General features: G+C 43.1%; 2 protein-coding genes across 8 annotated transcripts in view; both read left to right on the plus strand.

Moving 5' to 3' along the window:
* Positions 1-606: 606 nt before the first annotated feature.
* LOC134451349 (vitellogenin-like) lies at positions 607-11,614 on the plus strand. Of its 3 annotated transcripts, XM_063201750.1 has the most exons (35): positions 607-646; positions 1,004-1,024; positions 1,193-1,344; positions 1,735-1,986; positions 2,097-2,243; positions 2,313-2,485; positions 2,574-2,724; positions 3,746-3,903; positions 3,993-4,158; positions 4,256-4,381; positions 4,476-4,694; positions 4,782-4,999; positions 5,087-5,184; positions 5,326-5,450; positions 5,545-5,649; positions 5,752-5,871; positions 6,042-6,228; positions 6,356-6,449; positions 6,542-6,727; positions 6,827-6,914; positions 7,101-7,115; positions 7,233-7,437; positions 7,608-7,885; positions 8,352-8,384; positions 8,484-8,564; positions 8,653-8,859; positions 8,994-9,136; positions 9,234-9,372; positions 9,501-9,630; positions 9,824-10,007; positions 10,120-10,214; positions 10,353-10,447; positions 10,538-10,703; positions 11,180-11,345; positions 11,451-11,614. In XM_063201750.1, exons 1-35 carry the CDS (start codon positions 607-609, stop codon positions 11,545-11,547), a joined length of 4,860 nt encoding a protein of 1,619 aa, XP_063057820.1. In that variant the 3' UTR covers positions 11,548-11,614. The 3 variants fall into 3 exon arrangements, with proteins under 3 accessions (XP_063057820.1, XP_063057818.1, XP_063057819.1); XM_063201748.1 differs by lacking the exon at positions 7,101-7,115 and having other exon boundaries at positions 6,827-6,950; positions 7,608-7,873; positions 8,340-8,384; positions 11,180-11,341; positions 11,444-11,614; XM_063201749.1 differs by lacking the exon at positions 7,101-7,115 and having other exon boundaries at positions 7,608-7,873; positions 8,340-8,384.
* Positions 11,615-12,287: 673 nt separating this feature from the next.
* rubcn (rubicon autophagy regulator) overlaps positions 12,288-20,243 on the plus strand; it is a 34,402-nt gene continuing 26,446 nt past the window's right edge. For all 5 annotated transcript variants that reach the window (XM_063201752.1, XM_063201754.1, XM_063201755.1 and 2 more), the window contains exons 1-4: positions 12,288-12,466; positions 15,133-15,286; positions 17,610-17,693; positions 18,129-18,288. In XM_063201752.1, the coding sequence (XP_063057822.1) occupies positions 12,429-12,466; positions 15,133-15,286; positions 17,610-17,693; positions 18,129-18,288 (436 nt within the window). In that variant the 5' untranslated portion in view covers positions 12,288-12,428. The remainder of the gene's footprint in view (positions 12,467-15,132; positions 15,287-17,609; positions 17,694-18,128; positions 18,289-20,243) is intronic.

The raw sequence follows: 20,243 nt of genomic DNA on the forward strand, positions 1-20,243 counted from the left end.
AAGTAAAAAATAAAAAGCTATTTTGTTACCTTGTTCTGGAGGGTGCCAATGGATCCACACAATCACACAGACTGGTACCAAAACTTAATAGTTGCTTATAATGTAATATTTGCTTATTTAAAGTAATATTTTTTACATAGCTTAATACTAATTTAACCATATTTATGAGAAAAAATTGGTAAAAGTATATTATATTAAAGCCGTATTTCCACATGTTTACATAATGTAAATAATAATACACATTTAGCCTATTAAAATGTACCCACAACATTATTAACATTTATTGTTTGCAGGGTTATGTTTCTAAGCAAAGCTCCACAGTACCCAAAAATGAGTGTGATGGAATGATAAGAAAAATGAAACAGGTGTGTGTTCATGTTTTTGCAGGGGGGTGATTCAAGTGGAGCGGATGTCACAAGAATATGGTCAGGTCAACCTAACTTTACTGCAAATTTCAACATGTGCGGTGCTGTATGTATGCAAGTAGGGGGTGGCAACTAAAGAGCCTGGTTAATGATAAAATCAAGATTAGATAGGATAGATTCTCAACGGTAGGCCTACTATAAAAGGGGGCTGCATCTGTGTGGTCCTTTGCACCCAGTCAGGATGAGGCTGCTTGTTCTTGCTCTGGCTATTGCCCTTGTGGGTAAGTTGTTACACATCAGTTCTGGTCACTTCAGGTTGCATTTAAGTTGTATAAAAAAAGATGAATGTCCGCACGCTGCTCCTGTTGCTTTTTTATTTTTCAAGTGAACGCTTTCGAGCTAATCGCTCCTCATCAGACTTAATTAGCTCGAAAGCGTTCACTTTAAAAATTAAAAAAGCATTGGAAGCAGTGTGCGGACATTCATCTTTTTGTTCATAGTTTAGATTTTTTATCATGCACCTGCGTCTTGGATGTGCGCACCACAACTTTACTTGACTGGCATTTAGGTTGTATGAAATTACTTTAGATTTTGACATAGATCTTTAACAAAACATCTGTGTTTCTATTATCTTACAGCAAGTCAGCATGTTAACCTTGGTGAGTTTTACACATTATTGTATAATTTGATATAGGCCTACATCATTAAATAATTATTACATTATTATTATATCATTATAACATCATTATTAGTTGGGTAACATATAAATGTAAAAACCGAATGGGTGAGATTTTATTCCACAAACGCCTGTTTCATTTCACCCACAGCCCCTGAGTTTGCCGCCTCCAAGACCTATGTGTACAAGTATGAGGCACTGCTCCTGGGCGGCCTTCCTGTGGAAGGACTGGCCAGAGCAGGACTGAAAGTCAGCAGCAAAGTTCTCATCAGTGCTGTGGCTGACAACATCTTCCTGCTGAAGGTAATCTGGGTTTACCAGTATATCTGCTGGCAGAAGACATATACAGTGTTTCCGTTGTTTCTGTATCTTTGACTCCCTGAAAAAAGCTCAAATGTGAAATGTGATGCACATAATCAAAATGTTTGCTATCTATTAAGACACATGCTATGTTTCATAGTGTGAGTATAGTATTGGCCAAAATTATGTTCAAACTGATTTCCCTGATATAAACTTGAATATCAGGAAAACTACTCAATTTTGAATAAAGAAAAACTAAATGAGATTGTGACGGCTTGGATTATGCACTCTAAAGGCACTGTGCAATGTTATTCCAATAACCCAAACAGAGATACCATGATTTATTTTGCGTAATTTTCCACTGCTTATGAAATTGTTCCTGTGTGTCCCCAGCTTGCAGAACCTGAGATCTTCGAGTACAGTGGTGTGTGGCCCAAGGATCCTTTTGTCCCAGCTACCAAGCTCACCGCAGCTCTGGCTTCCCAGCTCTTGATGCCCATCAAGTTTGAGTATGTCAATGGTGTGGTTGGTAAGGTCTTTGCCCCCGCTGGAGTATCCACCACAGTACTGAATGTCCACAGAGGTATCCTTAACATCCTTCAGCTCAACCTGAAGAAGACCCAGAACGTTTATGAGCTGCAAGAGGTCAGGCATTATAATGTCAAGAATTTTACAGTTTTTATTTAAGGTTCTGCCACATGCACCTGCACACATGCACTAACATATCTTATAAATGCTCTATCTTTAACCGGAAGGCTGGAGCCCAGGGAGTGTGCAAGACCCACTACCTCATCAGTGAGGATGTCAAGGCCCAGCGCATTCTTGTCACCAAGTCCAAGGACCTTGGCAATTGTCAGGAGAGGATCATCAAGGATTTGGGTCTGGCTTACCTGGAAACCCTGGTATGAACCGAGAACAAATATAGGCCATGCTATAATGAGGTGCATTTGCTATGAAGTATTCCAATAAAGTTTCAATGTCATCTCCACATACAGCAAGCCAAGTCTCTGACTGGAGCTGCCACCTACAGTTACATCATGAAGCCAAGTGCCACTGGTGCTCTGATCACTGAGGCCACAGTGAGGGAGCTTCACCAGGTCACCCCTGTTGCCGAGATGGGCGGAGTTGCCCAGATGGAAGCCAAGTATGTGCATCTCGCTCTCCTCTCTCATGGTAAATGTAAGAATCTATGGATGGAAGACATTGAATATTGTTTCTGTTTTCATTCTCAGGCAATCTTTGAAATTCCTGGAGATTGAGAAGACCCCCATCGTCCCCATCCATGCTGACTACCTGGCCCGTGGATCTATTATGTATGAGTTCGGCACTGAGATTCTTCAGACTCCAATTCAGCTTTTGAGGATTAACAACGCCCAGGCTCAGGTAAGGTACAGCTGTTAATACAAGATCCATACCCACACTAGCCTGGTGAGCCAGACTAACGTGAAAATATTAGTCTAGAGTCACCCGATTCAGATAGCTGAGAGCTGTGGGTGGGACCAAACTGAGTTCATTATGTTTCAAATAGTCTCTGCACTGCCTTGGTCAACACTCAACACTATGACCAATCAACTGACAGCTTTTCTTTAGTCATAGCCATTCTGCTATTTCCACCATCCTCCAAAACCTGTCCTCTTTTTTAAATTTATGAACAAAATCCCAACATGATAAACACAAACATTACAAAGACAGTGATCAACACCCACCCACCCCATCTCAACCTTGGATACGCATCACACAATGATACAGAATAGCCGTTCTTTCCCACATTTGTATTGTTGAGACTCTTTCCTTGTGGACTCTTGCAGTAGATAATTACGTAAGGGTTAACGTTCGGCGAGAAGGTCGCTACCGTGGAATAGCAGCACGACAGAGAGAATCTTTAGACCCCGACGCGGAGCGGAGGGGTCTTGTTCTCTCTGAAGTGCTGCTATTCCACAAAGCGACCGACTCGCCGAAAGTTAACCCGCTTATTATATGGATATACTTAAATGATTCACACATGGCGGGGACATTTCTTTAGGCCTATTTAATGTTAAGATTGTTGCTGCGCAAAACAAAACAGTGCCGTTGTGGAACACCGCTAGGCAACAGCTAGGTAGCCAGGACAACAGGTGTAGTCTATCACAGCAGCTGATTAGAGTCTTGTTGAAAAGTCGCTTTAGCAGTGAAAAGTCTTGTTGCCATTGACAGCGGTCTGTTATAGACCAACCCGTCCGTTATCGAAAAATAACAGACGTGCGAACGTTGGGGAGCCCCGTTGAAATGAATGGAGCATTCGACCGATGACGTCACAACCATATAATAAATCATTATAACATCTTTAAAGTACAACAGCCATATTTTAATCGGAAGCTTGTGTGGGACCTCGTCATCTTCTTAATTTAATTCATTTCCCATTCAGGCTGTTGAGATCCTCAACCATCTGGTTGCCCACAATGTGGCTAAGGTCCACGAAGATGCCCCTCTTAAGTTCATCCAGCTGATCCAGGTCTTGCGTGTGGCCACCTTCGAGAACATTGAGGCCATCTGGGCTCAGTTCCATGCCAGGCCCGAGTACAGGTATGAACTCCCTTCACAGTCTGTACATGAACAAATGTGCGCACACCATGCATTCCTTAAAACTAACCTGTGCAATGTGATTGATTCAGACGCTGGATTCTGGACACCATTCCAGTTGTTGGAACAACAGCTGCTTTGAGGTTCATCGAGGAGAAATTCCTGACTGGAGCAATCACCATTCCCGAAACCGTTCAGATCTTTGTGGCTGCTGTGCATATGGTTCCTGCTGATGCGGAGGTCATCGGACTTGTGTCTGTAAGTGGGCAGAAGTAGTGTGCATTTCAACGTTTAACATTTTTCAAAGCAAATTCTCTTTCCTTTCTTACTAGTACCTTTTTAAAAAATTATCTAGAGCCTGGCCCTCAACCATAAGGTTCAGGCACAGCCTGTTCTGCGTGAGATCGCCATGTTGGGTTATGGTACCATGATTGCCAAGTACTGTGCTGCCGTTCCCACTTGCCCAGCTGAACTCCTGAAGGTGAGCGATTTATCTTTTCTTTTTGCCCATTTGTAGCTAGTCTTCTAGTCTTTTCTCTGCAATAAGGGTATTTTCCACCAATTTCTCTCTTCAGCCCATCCACACCCTTGCTGCTGAGGCCATTCCTAAGGCTGATATTGCTGAGATCACCCTGCTCCTCAAGGTCCTGGGTAATGCTGGTCATCCCGCCAGTCTTAAGCCCATCATGAAGCTCCTTCCTGGATTTGGCTCGGCCGCTGCTGCTCTCCCCATCAGAGTCCAAGTCGATGCCATCCTGGCCCTTAGGACCATTGCCAAGAAGGAGCCTAAGATGGTAAGCATAGCCACTGTCAATGTGAACCATTAAAAGGTAGCAGTTATATTTGCAGTATTGTGTTAATTGCTGTATTTGGCCTGTTAGATCCAGCCAGTGGCCCTGCAGCTGTTCATGGACAAGGCTCTTCACCCTGAGCTGCGTATGGTGGCCGCTGTGGTTCTGTTTGAGACCAGACCCCCAGTCGCACTGGTGTCCACCATTGCCAACGTTCTGAAGAAGGAGACCAGCATGCAGATTGTGAGCTTTGTGTACTCATACATCAGATCCCTCACCAAGAGCACTGCCCCAGACCTTGCCGGAGTGTAAGTCCAATCATGTCAGGATATTGATATTTTGCTTCTGTCACAAGCAATGCTTAGTGGTCTAACATCATCCTCTACATCTTTTAGTGCTGCAGCTAGCAATGTTGCCATGAAGATCCTTAGCCCCAAGCTGGACAGACTAAGCTACCGCTACAGCAAAGCCATCCACCTGGACATCTTCAGAAGTACGCCTTATTTCTAACAAAAAAACAACACCTTTTTCTATGGCTATATGGCTTACTGGTATTGTTATATTCTATATAATATAGTTATATTCATAATTGATAATTGATTTTTGTTTTTGTTTGTTTGAATTTGTTTTTCAGGCCCTGTCATGGCTGGAGCTGCCGGCACTGCCTTCATCATCAACGATGGTGCTACTCTTCTGCCCAGAGCCATTGTGGCCAAGGCTCGTGCCTACCTTGCTGGAGCTGCTGCTGATCTTATTGAGGTAAATTTTCACCTCTGAGACAGCCTGCACTGAATGACTTAAACACCCTCCAATTTATCTTTATACACCCCTGATCATCCTCTTTCTTTCCCAGGTTGGAGTGAGAACTGAGGGACTTCAGGAGGCTCTTCTGAAAACTCGCGCTCTGGAGGACTTAGAAAATGACAGACTTACCAAGATGCAGCGGGTTATGAAGGCTGTAAGTTTACTCGACTTATTTATCAGTCGGTCAGTCTACAATACTACTGAAGGGGTACAATTACACAATGTTGCAAAATTCTAATCATTTTGCGTCCTATAGCTTGCTGACTGGAAGGCCCTGCCAAAGAACCAGCCACTGGGATCTTTCTATGTGAAATTCCTTGGACAGGAGATTGCCTTTGCCAATATTGACAAAGCTCTCATTGATCAAGGAGTCCAGGTACACAACACGGTTAAATTCTGTTTTAAGCTTTTATCAGAGAAAAGATCATATCAGATGTGTGTCATCTGCCCATAGTCTAAGTAACATTTTTAGTGAAGTTGCCTTTCACATTCGAGATCAAAACTGATGTGGTACGTCTACGGATATGTTATCATTTCTTCCTCCAGCTTGCCCAGACCGTTGATGCCAAGACCATTCTGAAGGATGCCCTGAAGGCACTGCAGACTGGCATTGCTGCCCACATCGCTAAGCCTCTGTTGGCTGCTGAGGTTCGTCGCATCTTCCCCACTGCTGTTGGTGTGCCCATGGAACTCAGTCTCTACTCTGCTGCTGTTGCTACTGCCACCGTCAAAGGTAGGAGAAATACTTATGTAGGATTTACCAATTTTAGTCTCGTCCAGAGACAGCATGTGACTCCTTTTTGTTCGTTTATCATCGTACCAACAACACCACTGACCCGTGCCCCTTTCGATATCCATAGTTAAGGGAATCATTACCCCATCTCTTGCTGAGCCCCTCAATGCTGCCGAGCTGCTGAAGGCTGACATTAACCTGGAGGCTGAGGCCATGCCAAGGTTGACATTTTTCAGATATCCATCATACCACACAAATGTCTACAACACATGGAGCTTTCTCTGATGTATATTGCATTGTGTTATTTCCTCAGCATTTCCATGCACACCTTTGCTGTGATTGGTGTCAACACTGCCCTGATCCAGGCTGCAGTCATGGCCCGTGCCAGGGTGCTCACTGCTGTGCCAGCTAGAGTTGCCGTGAGAGCTGATATTCCCAAACTCAACTTCAAGATTGAGGCCCTCCCCATTGCAACTCCTGAGCACATTGCTGTTGCTCGGTAAGGATGACTTTGTCCCATCCCATTAAAATGTGAAAACAAAATAGACGTTATTGACTGATGTTGTGCTAAACTTGTGATTTTTCTCGTTGTAACTAGTTTTGAGACTCTGGCTATTGCTCGCAACATTGAGGACCTTGCAGCTGAGAAAATCACAACTATTGTACCAGTTGTTGCTGCCCAACGTGTGTCTATCGAGAGACTGTCTATGGACCAGAGCCTTGTAAGTACAATGGAAGTTAGAAGATAAATAATTGTTGAAAACTTAGTGCCCGTTGGGCCTACTTCAAGCAACAGTATGCAAGAGTTGCCTGAGGTTGGCCCGACGGCCACCAAGTTTTGAGGAATGGACTTTGTCTTTTAACTTCTTGAGCAACGGCATGTTGGAGTTTATTTGTTCAACAAAGAAGAGCGCTCAGCATCTCTCCCGCAAGCAGAAATAATTGTTGAACGCCTTTTCTAATTGTGTGGCCTAAAAGAAGGACTGTGATTCTTCCTTTCACAGGCCCAGTCCTCTGAGATCATTTACTCTTCAATTGAAGTCCAGCCTCAGTTGAGTGCACCCATCCACAAGACCTTCTGTCTCCCTGCACCCTTCCTGGGACTCAGGGGATGTGCTGAGGTGTCCACCACCAATGGAGTCCTCATCAAGACTGTGCCTTTGCTCAACATTCTGGGACAGCATGCTGCTCTGATCTCTCTGAAACAAGGTAGGATTTTTTTCAAAGGAAAGTTTAAAATATGGTGATTTCAGGTAAATTGTGCCACTTTGGGCCATTCACTTATATGAAAAAGTGGCCCAATTTACCTGAATTCACCCATACATCTCAATTGCATATTTACAAAATTTAAATCATATCATTGCTCTTTTTCATTATAGCTGAAGGCCCCGCAATTGAGAGACTGGAGGTTGAGGTGCAAGTCGGACCCAAGGCTGCCGAGAAGATCCTGAAGGAGATCAACATCATTGAGGAGGAGAGCGCCGCAGGTAGAACTATTGTGTCCAAACTGAAGAAGATCCTCGAGCCTGCCGTGAAGAGCAGTTCTAGCATGAGCTCCAGCAGCAGCCTGATCGACTCCGACTGGTTCGGATCCAGCAGCATCCTCAGCTCCTCCAGCAGCTCTTCCAGTGCCCGCTTGGAAAAGGTGAGGAGTACCGTACAGTATATAGGCGTGGCATGCCAAGTGTACTTCCTGTGACATTGCACCAGATGTTGTGTGACCTGCTGGCCAAGGTGGCTATCTCTTCAATTTCAAATCGTACCCTTGGAATGAAAGAATTTAGGAACTCGAGAATGGCTAGTTGGCACAGATTCAGGGCAAAGACGTAACAATTATGTCATTAGACCAAGTGGTAGCTAAGGTAGAGAAAAGAGTGACCTACTTGATGGTACCTTTGACCATTAACATACAGCAGAATATTGTGTTGGGTGAAGCCTGCCCTCTGAGAACTGTACAAGCCATGTATCATGATTTAACCAGTATTTACTGCAATAGTGTGTCATCACTAGAATATTCATTGAAACTACTACTAGATGAGCTTTGGCTGTTGAATTTTCAATTTATATACAGCACTACATCCTTTTAACGGTTTTGTCTAATTGTTCTCTAGACCTCAATGAAGCAATATCCATTCAAGAAATTCCACAAGAACCAGGTATATTTCTGCATTTCCATCTACATTTAGTTTCCCTTCACAATTACGGTGATTATGATTTACAGTATATCTAACTTTATTTTTTAAATTGAATATCAGCACCTGAACTCCCAGTTCACCTCGGCTCAGCTCAGGAGCAGCGCAAGCAGTGCATCCAGCTTTGAGGCCATTTACAGAGAGGTAAGACTCATTGGAAGACAAACCAGAACAGCTTTACATAGATAGACACTTCACTAAATAATGTCTGCCATTTTCAAAACAATTTTAGAACAAGTTCCTTGGCAATGCTGTCACACCTGTTGTGGTGGCGCTCTTCCGTGCCGTGAGAGCCGACCACAAGCTTCTGGGCTACCAGGCTGCCGCCTACCTTGACAAAGCCAACTGGAGGCTCCAGACCATCATCTCTGCTCTGGCTGAGACTGACAACTGGAAGATGTGTGCTGATGGTGTTATCCTGAGCAAGTTCAAAGTCATGGTGAGAATCTAACTAATCTATCTTCTACGATATTCTAGCGTCCTTTTACTGTAGTTGGTAGTTTCTTTAAGTCTTTTTAATGGTACCTCTCAAGTAGTGGTATAAATATTTAAACGTGTTTCATGTGTGTTCAGTCAAAGATCGCCTGGGGTAAAGAGTGCACTGAATATGCCACCATCTTGAAGGCCGAGGCTGGCATTCTCGGTACAGCCCCTGCTGCCCGTGTGGAGTTTGAATGGGTGAAGATCCCTGATATTGTCACCACCTATGCAACTAAGTAAGATCCTTCAGCAAAGACTGATATTTACTATAAAAGTGATTCTGGTTGCCAAGTACTGTAAGTATTCATCGGAGTGTTTCTTCTTTCCATCAAGTCTGAACAAGTACATCCCTGGTGCTGCTTTGATGGCCGGAATCACCGTGGCCAAGGCCAAGAACAGTGAAAGACAGATGGAACTGACCGTTGCCATCCCAACTGAGAGGACCGTTGATGTCATTGTGAAACTGCCACTGGTACATATGTATACTATTTCTGAACATTTTACATTGCATTACAATACATTAGGAATTACATTTTAGGCATTACTGTTTATATCTGTGTCATGTTTGTCATGTGACTTACCTCGTTTTTCTATGTGTAGTTAACTCTTTCCAAACTGGCCCTGCCCCTGCCCATTCCTGTGCCCATTGGTGCTAACGGAGTTATCCGCATCATTCCTGAAGACAGCATCCTTGAGCAGCTGCAGCACCTGTATGGTGAGGCCACTTCAGGTGAGCCACCAGAAATTCCTAAACAAAAATGATTACACTTATTACACTTTACACTTTAATAGAAGGGTCACTTGTGAGCCAGGCTAACTAGCTCTCTGTAGGCTAACAAGTGAATCATAAAATAAAGTGTTACCAAGATTACATTTCATCTGTGTTTGCACCAGTTAACAAGATTGTATTTATGTTTTTTCAGTCCAGTGCAGCCTGGTTCAAAACAAATTGACCACATTCAACTCCAGGACATACCAACTGCAGACACCAGCTGCCTGCTACCAGGTGCTGGCCCAGGACTGCTCTTCAGAGCTCAAGTTCACCGTCCTCCTGAAGAAGGATCAGCTCACTGAGCAGAACCACATCAATGTGAAGATTGCAGATGTGTAAGTACTGTAATTGGTGCATGCATACTTGACGCACAACACAATACTTGACACATCCACATGACACGCTGATGGAGCTCAGAATGCTGAAGCGTTTGTTGTCTTTTTGCAGGGATGTTGACCTGTACCCCGTTGGCTCTGATGTGCTGGTTAAGGTCAATGGAATGGAGGTTCCCATTAACAACCTTCCTTACAAACACCCATCTGGTAAATTAATGAAATGCGTAAATTATTAACTACTTTAACTACATGTGAGCAATTTTCTTAAATGAAGTGGACTATTCCTTTAAATGCTACAACTCTCCCAATGCAGCGTTTTAACACCAGCAATTGGTTGTCTTTCAGGCACTGTCCAGATCAGACAGAAAGCTCAGGGCCTGGCACTTCACGCCCCTAGCCTGGGTCTTCAGGAGGTTTACTTCAGCAAGGACCAATGGAAGGTAAATACAAGTTACTGTAGAAACAACCCAACTCTAACTACAGCACTTATTAGAACAAATCACTAATACTCCTGAAACTGTTTCCCTAAGGTGAATGTTGTGGACTGGATGAAGGGCCAGACTTGTGGTCTCTGTGGCAAGGCTGACGGAGAGACCAGACAGGAATACTCCACACCAAGTGGCTACGTGACTGAGAGCCCTGTCAGCTTCGCCCACTCCTGGGTGCTTTCTGCCGAGAGCTGCCGCGACAGCACCCGTAAAAGACACTTTATTTAACTTAGCCTACCCATCATTGTAATAGTCGGCATAACCTTACCCCACCAAGCTTTGCAATGTTTGTGTATTTTTCATTAAATCCAGTCTGCGGTTTTCAGATTTGTTATATATGTTAACCCCTTATCACAGAGCTCATAACCTTACCGTCACCAAATTTGTAATAGCCATGTCTTAATCTGTTACTTAAGGCTCTCTGTAATGTCATAGCTATGTTGTTTTGATGTAGTTGAATATTTTCAGCAAATAGGCTACTGGATAGGCCCGCCGGCGACCCCATGTACATTAAGAAGCTACAGAACCCAGCACAATGTTGAACACCCATCTAAAGCTTTCGCCATGTCATTCATCTACTGGACAGAATGTGTTAATAGTAGATGTCAAGAAGGCAACTTTCGTAAGTGTCCTCTTTTTGTATCTGGTACATGTATGCTGATAAGCTGTTCTATTTTGTTTCAGAGTGCCGTCTGAAGCTTGAATCCGTGAAGCTGGAGAAGCAGATCAATGTGAACGGACAGGACTCCAAATGCTACTCTGTCGAGCCCGTGCTGCGCTGTCTGCCTGGATGCCTCCCACTGAAGACCATGCCAGTCACCATTGGATACCGCTGCCTGCCCATTGGTACGTTTGCAGTACAATAACAAAAATGATTTTCTGATCGGTGTATCTGTGTATTGGAGATGATGGGTGATCCTCTAAATATGTATATTTTCTTTCCTTCAGAATCCAGATCCCTGGACATGGGCAACCTGAATGAGAAGAGCGTGGATCTGAGGGAGACAGCAGAGGCCCACATGGCATGCCAGTGCAATGCTCAATGTGCATAGAATGTTTCATGTCCATATACTGTAGTATTAATAAATATTTATCAATGAAGGGTCCATTTGTGAAATAAACCCACACCCCCTGAATGGTATTTCATTGTTCAATAAAAGTGACATTGAGCATGTATGAATTGTCTGTGAGATTTATTATAATAATGTCCTGGTAGGCATACCCCTACCATTCTAGTCAGGCCAAGTTGCCTCAGGTTTAGCAAAAGCTACCGGTATATAGGCCTAGGCCTATATAATAGAGTCTACTCCAATACCAGAAATACAAATGGGCTCTCATGGGGCACTCATGATTGGGACTGTAATTTAATTTTTCATTGTTTACCTCCCTTTCTTCTTCTTCTTCTTCTTCTTCTTCTTCTTCTTCTTCTTCTTCTTCTTTAATAAACCTCACAAATTCAACAATTACTGAAGAAGAAGAAAAAAACAGTCTTGAATGAAACCCCAGCGCCTTTTTCAGTTTGTCTGAACATTGGAGATGCAAGGTCTTCTGATTGTGTCAGTATGAGGATGAGCTGAGCTGGCATGATAGGCTGCTGGCATCCAGGCTTTGTCGATACGATTTTGCTACTTATTATTTATGATCAGACTTTAAGAGCTCTGTACTACGGCTCTGCTGGCAACAAAGTAACACCAGAGCTAGGTCTGTGGGCTGGGCTGTGAATGGCCAATGCTTATTGGGCGTGTTCGCTGACGTGTTGACGGAAAAAGCTGCAGGGTTGTGTGGTTTCGTGTGCAGGTTCAGTTTGGCAAGCTAGCCGGCTAGCTTTCCAGTTAAGAGACCTGTAGTATTAACGATTGATTTTACCAGAAGAGTGATGTTTACGGGGGGAGGCTGACCCTATGAATCGGTTTCCCCCCTGGAACTAACAGATATGGAGTCACTTTCAGAAGCAGAACTTTTGGAACGCAGGTAAAACGACATGTTTAGTTCTACCACCTATTTTCACCCCCTGTTTTGACAGCTAGCCAGCCAAGTCCTTGCTGCCTACCAGCTAGTCAGCAAGCTAAGTAAGCGGGCCTCTCATGTTTTTGTGCCATTTTATTGCGTGTATTGTAATAAACAAGTGTTACTATGAGCGTGTCGATAGTGTGAATACAGTAGTTAGGCCTACTTCCCACTAACGTTGATGCGAGGACAGTGTTGTTGCCTTCATAGTTGGCCAACATAGTTGGTTGAAAAAAAAAGAAAGCTACTGGCATGCGACACTTGGTGTATATTCAGATTCACTGGCAAGCTGTAGGCTATATTGAAATGTTTTGGCATTGTTGTGGGTTTCTAACACTTGCCAACATTATAGTGTGAACATTCATTGTTAATGTGGCGAGATGAAAATGTAGTGTTTCTCTCCGGTTTTGATGCATTGTGTCAACATAAGATCTAACATTAGCTCTTCATCTGTTAACGTTCACCAGGTAATTTGGCTAATCTTTCCTGTCTCGTCTTCTGCTCACGTGCCTTAGAGGTTGAGCTTTTATCAGATCACATTCACTTATGAGACACGGAAAACTGCCCTGTTTAAGCCTAAACTTGACGAAAGAGGCAAAATTGTTGACGCCTGTGTAGGCTAGTTGTTAAATAAACTATGCTATGGCTGCTAGCTATCAGCAGATGGCTAAGCTGGTTGCGCCGTGACTGTGAGGAGGATGACATTTGACACGAAGTTGACATTTGGGGGAAATTGTTCATCACTATCTTTTATTTTTCCTCTCCCTCTCACTTTTAAAAGGAAACCCACTACGTGGGTATTACAGAAGTCATTTTAACATCTCCATTCATCCCTGAGTTGGCCCACCCGTTGTATGAAACGTGGAATAAATGGTGCCACAATACAATAATCTGCCAATCAATTCCAGTTAGCCACGGGGAGCTTCAGTTCTACAATGTGCAAGGAATGAGTGGTGTATCAGCGATTATAAACAGTACATGAATGTAAACTAGGTGACGCTTAGCTTGTGTGTGTCCTCCCCGTGAGCATTTGTGCTGTAAAGGCATTTTTTGGAGCTTGATGGCTTGTGCCACTGCCGATATGTAACGATTGCGCAATAACTGATGGTTAACAGGCATGTCATTAGGGTTTACTGTAGAGAGGCACCAGGAATGTCCGAAGTTATATATCCAGAAGCTGAGAGGTTTAGCGCACTGACATGGAACTAAGCCATTTACCCACACGTAGCTTATAGACATAGACTGTGTTGAGATATGACTTCTTTTTAGCTAAACCAATGAATGTGCTTCAACTCCACATGACTGGACCCATCTACTGTGTAAAAATGTTCCTTGTTTTTCCAGCTTCTTGAGTCACATGACCTCTCACCAGAACGGTTCTAAACTAACCTAACACTCCCCTCTGAATGTAATCCAGGGGGCTCAGTGTTTTCCATCACAGAACCTGAATAAACACTTTCTTCTCAGACGTAAAGTGTGTGTGTGTGTGTGTGTGTGTGTGTGTGTGTGTGTGTGTGTGTGTGTGTGTGTGTGTGTGTGTGTGTGTGTGTGTGTGTGTGTGTGTGTGTGTGTGTGTGTGTGTGTGTGTGTGTGTGTGTCCCACTGGAAAAGAAATGTGGGCAAAGAAGCGGACACACACACACACACACACACACACACACACACACACACACACACACACACACACACACACACACACACACACACACACACACACACACACACACACACACAAAGCAAGTGAAACCCAAAAGCTGAATGCTGAGCTCAGAGAAAATAAGGAAGTGCTGGAACATGGCTTGCAATTTAATTGTCTGTGAAGCATTTTTAGTGTAGAATCATCATGACTTTGTGGTTGCTCCACATCTGAACTTACTGATTTCAGTCATGCAAGAGAATACATTTATTTACTTGACACATGACAACAGCTGAAGTTCCATCTTCATCAGAGTGGCACACAATTGTTCAATGGTGTGACTTCTTGAAATTAATTGGTGTTATGGAATAAGTTAACACGTCCGCCTTGAAAATATGCAGAAGATATCATGCATCTGTTTTCATGTACAGGCCATCATTCTCTGCCTTACAGTTTCACCCATTTAGCTTTATACAGTGTGTGTGCGTGTAAAAGTGCACGTGTAAACCTATGTAAGCTTCAGATCAGGGGTGGGGAATCTTTTTCATTCGATGGGCCATATCAAATTCCTCCAAGGGCTGCAAAAGTCCTCCAAGGGCCGTAGTATGAACACAAAGCAGGATTTCCCTATGCATTTTAGACCCCACCTTCTCTAGGTCCCCTGAATATATCTAACTTGTTTTGCAAATGTCCTTTATAAAATATGTCATATTTTATGTGAAGCTGCATAACATTAAAATTACATCGTGGGCCACATAAAATGGCCTCAAAGGTCATTAACGGCACTCAAGACCTAGGTTCCCCACCCTTGCTTTAGATGAAAGGCAAGTTGTAAATTGTTGGATTTGCAGACAGTGTGTGCTCAGGTGACATGTGTTGAATGCTTTCTCTGTCAAGTAACCTCAGTATCCATTCCCTACATATCTGAAGGCCATCTTTGTCCCTCAGCAGCTGCTGTAAGTCTCAAGTGTGATGTACCATTTTGTCTCTTCAGGAAGGAGCACTGGAAGCTGCTGTCCAGCCTTAAGACCACTGTGGAGGGGTTGCTGTCGACCAACAACCCCAATGTGTGGTCCAGATATGGCGGGCTGCAGAGGCTCCACAAGGACATGAACAGCATCCTGAGCCATGGCCTCAAGTATGAGCAGGTACAGTGGTAGAATCTTCATAAGAGTAAGAGGGTCAAAGACGTGCAAAATGGAATTGTCATTCAGTGTAACGGATACCTTCTGCTGACTGTAACTGTAAAAAAAACAAGATTTTAAAATGGTTTCAAGTGAATGGATGACAGCCGAGGCTTTCATGAATTCACTGGAAAAAATAAAAAAATAAAAAGAGTCATGTTTTTTACAGTTACAGTCAGCAGAAGGTATCCGTTACACTGAATGACAATTCCTTTTTGGACGTCTTTGACCCAAGAGCATGCACATCCCACCTCTCTGAGGCCAGGTGCAGGACAAAGGCGCATCTGATAGTGGAAAAAATTCAGCACACTGTAGCTCCGCTTAGAAATGTATTCAGGTCATACAACGTTTAGACCCAACAGGCCTGATAAAGACCCTGTTGGGTTGAAACGTTGTATGACCTGAATACATTTTAAAGCGGAGCTACAGTGTGCAAACTTATACTTTTTCCACTATCAGGTACAGTGGTAGGCCTTGCCAGAGAGAACCCAGGAAGAGGAATGAGAGCAGAAAGTTAAATCTCTTTGGCTTTCCAGTGCCAGCCATGGAGAGTATTCCAACAGCATGATTAAGTGATGAACCTGGTTAGGTTAACCTGCATGAAATGGTATATCTGCTATGGCCCACAGTTGTCATTTTAAAATAAAGTCTAGGGGGAGTCATCTTCCTCTCTGTCAATCTGTCCATTTAAAAAAAAAAAAACTTTCTTTATAAAAAGGAAGGATTTCATGTACAATGCTTTCAATGCAATTCAAAACAATGACTTTTCATTTAAACTTGATGGTTATCAAGTTTGCAATCAACATCCACACACTTCCATTATCCCTTAACATGTACTTCTGTACTACCATAAATATTTGTTTTCCTGTTCTTTCCTCTCATGACATGAAATCGGCAATAGACAATTGACATATACAATAAACAACAGACATACACCAAACGAGACAGTGAGAGAGAGATTCCCCATGTACCGGCAAGTAAAAGAGAGAGTCAGTCCCATTCAAGGGGAAGTGGATGAGTAACAATTCAAAGGGAAGTGAAGGGATTGTAAGCATTTTCCCCTCTCAGAAGCATTAGGAAACACCAAACATTCACATGCACCAGCAAAATGGAGTGTTGGGGGCAAAAACAAGCAGAAGGGGTAGTGATGGGGGTAATGCCCTAGTCTCCACCCTGGCTGTATAGGAGCAGGAATGCAGACTTCATGTGACTTTTCTTGATTGTTAAGGAATTCCGGATGTTTTTTTGACCTGAAAATGCAACCCTCGTATGTCATGGCATTCCATTTTTGTTTGTTTGTGTTCTTTCTTTGTATAAACTTGCTGTAACCATAGCAAATTCACATGAGCAACAACTGGTGACACTATTGTAACATATTTGCTTATCGCCCCACTGACCCGTTGTGACAAAATGATGCCAGTCTGATTGTGTTGATTTGATTGGGATGATTACATTAACAAAAGACAAAATGGCTGAAAAAACTAGCTTGGCGTGGCTGCAGTCATGTCTATGAGTACAAGGTGTACAGCTGAAAGCAGGTAGCTTGACAAAAGGAGAGACACTCTCTTTTGACAAAAGCAATGCTTACACTGGGGAAAGTACTGTTATTATTCAGAACATTTACATGTAGTACACATAAAGTGGAACTACACCTAGGCTTGAAATTGATCGTTAGAAATGAGCCATGAAAAGCATTGACACAATGAAACAAACGAGGAAAAAGTTTGTGTTTGGCCTTGAGGCCCTGTGAGTTGATGATTTGATTTGTTAAGTTCCTTAAAGTCCTTTCCTGTTGCTTGTATGTAGCCTTGTGACAAAGTGCTTGACGTCATTGATGATGATTATTCAATACCTTGCAAAAGCACAATTCAAAGGTCATTATCTCATTTGCAATCAGGACGTTAGGCGGGGGTGCGCACACACACACACACACACACACACACACACACACACACACACACACACACACACACACACACACACACACACACACACACACACACACACACACACACACACACACACACACACACACACACACACACACACACACAAAACCCTGTTTGACGGTTGGGAAATGTTGTTTTCTCCGCTCATCATGATGATCATCGGGATAATCTAATCTGAGCCAGGTATTGCTCTGTCTACCCATCTGCTTGTATGCCTGCTGTGCTTTGGGTTGTCCGCTGGTGGCGCCAAACACAATATCATGTGCATCTAAAATTAATGGGGGCCAGGTTGCCAACTCTGATGTCTCTTCTTATTTTTCTGTTGCCATGTGCTACAGGTGTATAACAAGCAGAGAGACTACTGGCGATTTGTGTGGTGTGTCCGATACATCAGCCCTCACCTGGCGTCTCATGTGGAACAGGTACGTGTGACCCTAACCCTCTCCTTTACCCTCTTAACACTCTCAGCTCTGCATTTATGCAATAGACTACGTGGCAAAAACGTGGTTAGAAAGTGTTTAAAATGTGTTATTTCAGGACATACGTTCATGGCAGTAGTCTAGGTTGTGCTGACCTTAAATCACCTCATTTCGTCCATGTGTGAAAGGCTTTCCTGAATATTCAACAGTGCTTACTTTAATTGGGGACAATGTCCATTTTGAGTGTGCCAACACCTTTCCTGTCCAACGCCAAACTCCAACACGCACACAATTGCATCATGCACACACAGTCCCTGGCCTTCTCTGAGTGAAATCTGCTCACATCACCACTGTTTTGCACCTTATGTAACGCACAAATGCCAGAAGCGAGGAGAAGAAAAGGACTCATTTGGCCATTGTGTGTCGATGTGTTTGCAGTTCAGTCAGCTGGACCCGGTGCTGAGCAGTGGCGTGCAGATCCAGGGGGAGGGCTACAAGGCTGAGCGCTGGCTGCTGCACAGCCTCCAGGTCCACTCGCTCTCCATCCAGCTGAAGCCCCTCCTCAAGCACGAGAGCAACACCCGCAAGTATTACAACGGTTAGTAAAGTGCCACACTGCACCCCACCACACTGTGCTACACTATGCTACACCATACCACACCACTCTTCCTTATTGGCATATTGGCCAGTCCCCTTTGTCTGAGCTCACTTTCATGTGTTTATCACCTTCTTTTGACCTTTGGCTTTTTGCTTTCATGGAATCCACAATTTTTTCTTATTGTCTGAAATGAAATCTTGTTGTCTTTATCTTGACCTAATAGTGTGGTATGAAGTGTCATTCCGTAGGATTTTTGTGCTAAAATTGATTTTTTTTGCATGATTTGCTTTGTTTGGGGTCCTACTACTGAAAAATGATGGGTGTCGAATTTTCTGACCCCGTTATACCCCTCCTCTAGGGGGCGCTTTCTCGCCCTGGCCAGTATAGCTACCGAACCCATATCTCTGCTAATAATGATCACATTTTCACAATCTTGGTGTCAATTTCAGGGTTATTGATGATGCTGAGTCCATTTATGACAGTTTCATTTTGATCAGAAGTTGCTATTAGACATATTTTTGAGATTTAAAGGCTATTTTGTCCACCGACAAGCCTGCTGTGGGAGATATGACTACGATGGCATCTGTCTCATTGGATCTATGCACATCATATACATAATAAAGATTTCAATTTTATTAGGGTCAGTACTGTGAGAAAATGATGGGTTTCAAATGTATTACCCCTCCAGGGGGCGCCTTTTCACCTCGGCCAGGATACGTATTGCAACCATAAATGCAGCAATACAGATCCTATTTTCACAAACATGGTGTCAATTTAGGGGTTATTGAGGATCCTGAGTCCATTTATGGCAGTTCTAGTGTGATCAGAAGTTGCTATTACACATATTTTTGACATTTAAGGCTTGTCCACCTACAGGTCTGTTGTGGGAGTTATGACTACTATGGCATCCGTCCCATTCCGTTACCCAATTTTATTAACAGTTTCAGAGTTTTCTATATTTTTATTAAAATAGATGACAATGAAACTGAGCAGCTCAGTTTCTAATTCACTTTGTATAAGGCTTGGCCGATTGGCAATATCAGGAGAAAGAAATCGCGATAGAAAAACAAAACTGTTTAACAGAAGATAAGAATTGTCTACTTTTGTGTGTAGACCAAAGGTTTCCAACGCTACCAGAGCAACTAAAGTCATTATTTCGCTATGGAGGGTCGGGGAATAAAGTAACCAAAGTGAGTAATTTGTATTGGCAGTGACTACCAAAGAATAATTGGACTCGAAAAACGAATAGGACAAGGTGTTCTGAAATGCATGAACAAGTCGGGTGGGTGTTGTTTACCTGATATTGTTTAAAGTAAATGTAGAGTAAATGTTTGGTTTGCCATTTACTGTACAATTTTGTTCTTGGAGCAGGCATCACTCTTAATTATTTGAACCTCTGAGGGTGCTGGAACAAATATTAAATTCAATGTTTCAAGAAGGAGGCTGCACCTTGCATAGCAGTGTTTTTTATTGCACAAACATGTTTTGGCGTGTGCCTTCTTCAGTATGCAACCATTTACTGTACAACCTTAAACTCCTACAAAACACCTCACGGAACAGAACACCTTCCATGGCTCAGTGCTTGTAATGAATCAAAGAGATGAAGATTTAGTTGCCGTCAACCAACTCCTTGTCATCCCTGAGAAGCTCCCCACATCTCCCCACATGCACCACATTTGCAGCTACCAATCATAAGGACTAGGCCAGTTCAATGTAACTTTCAAACAAAGAAATGTAGACAACACTGTTTCCAACGCCTTTACTCTTACATGGGCACTTGCTAAATATTTAGCAACAGATGCGACCAACAGTACAGCAGCAGAATGTACTGAATAGGAAACTGACCGTGATTATCTCATTCTGTCCATAGATGAACAAACACCCAAACATGCCAAGAAGTTGGTAAAACATGAAGTTATCCATAGTTGGACAGCCACTAAATCTCTACTGATATC

This window comes from Engraulis encrasicolus, chromosome 6, assembly GCF_034702125.1.
Source record: "Engraulis encrasicolus isolate BLACKSEA-1 chromosome 6, IST_EnEncr_1.0, whole genome shotgun sequence".
NCBI lineage: Eukaryota > Metazoa > Chordata > Actinopteri > Clupeiformes > Engraulidae > Engraulis > Engraulis encrasicolus.

What these genes read in the sequence shown, in the direction of transcription:
- LOC134451349 (XM_063201748.1), top strand. Translation starts at nt 607, where the DNA reads ATGAGGCTGCTTGTTCTTGCTCTGGCTATTGCCCTTGTGG. An exon ending in CATGCCAGGCCCGAGTACAG is followed by an intron (nt 3,904 to 3,992) that starts GTATGAACTCCC and finishes TGATTGATTCAG; the next exon opens with ACGCTGGATTCTGGACACCA. An exon ending in CCACCTGGACATCTTCAGAA is followed by an intron (nt 5,185 to 5,325) that starts GTACGCCTTATT and finishes TTTGTTTTTCAG; the next exon opens with GCCCTGTCATGGCTGGAGCT.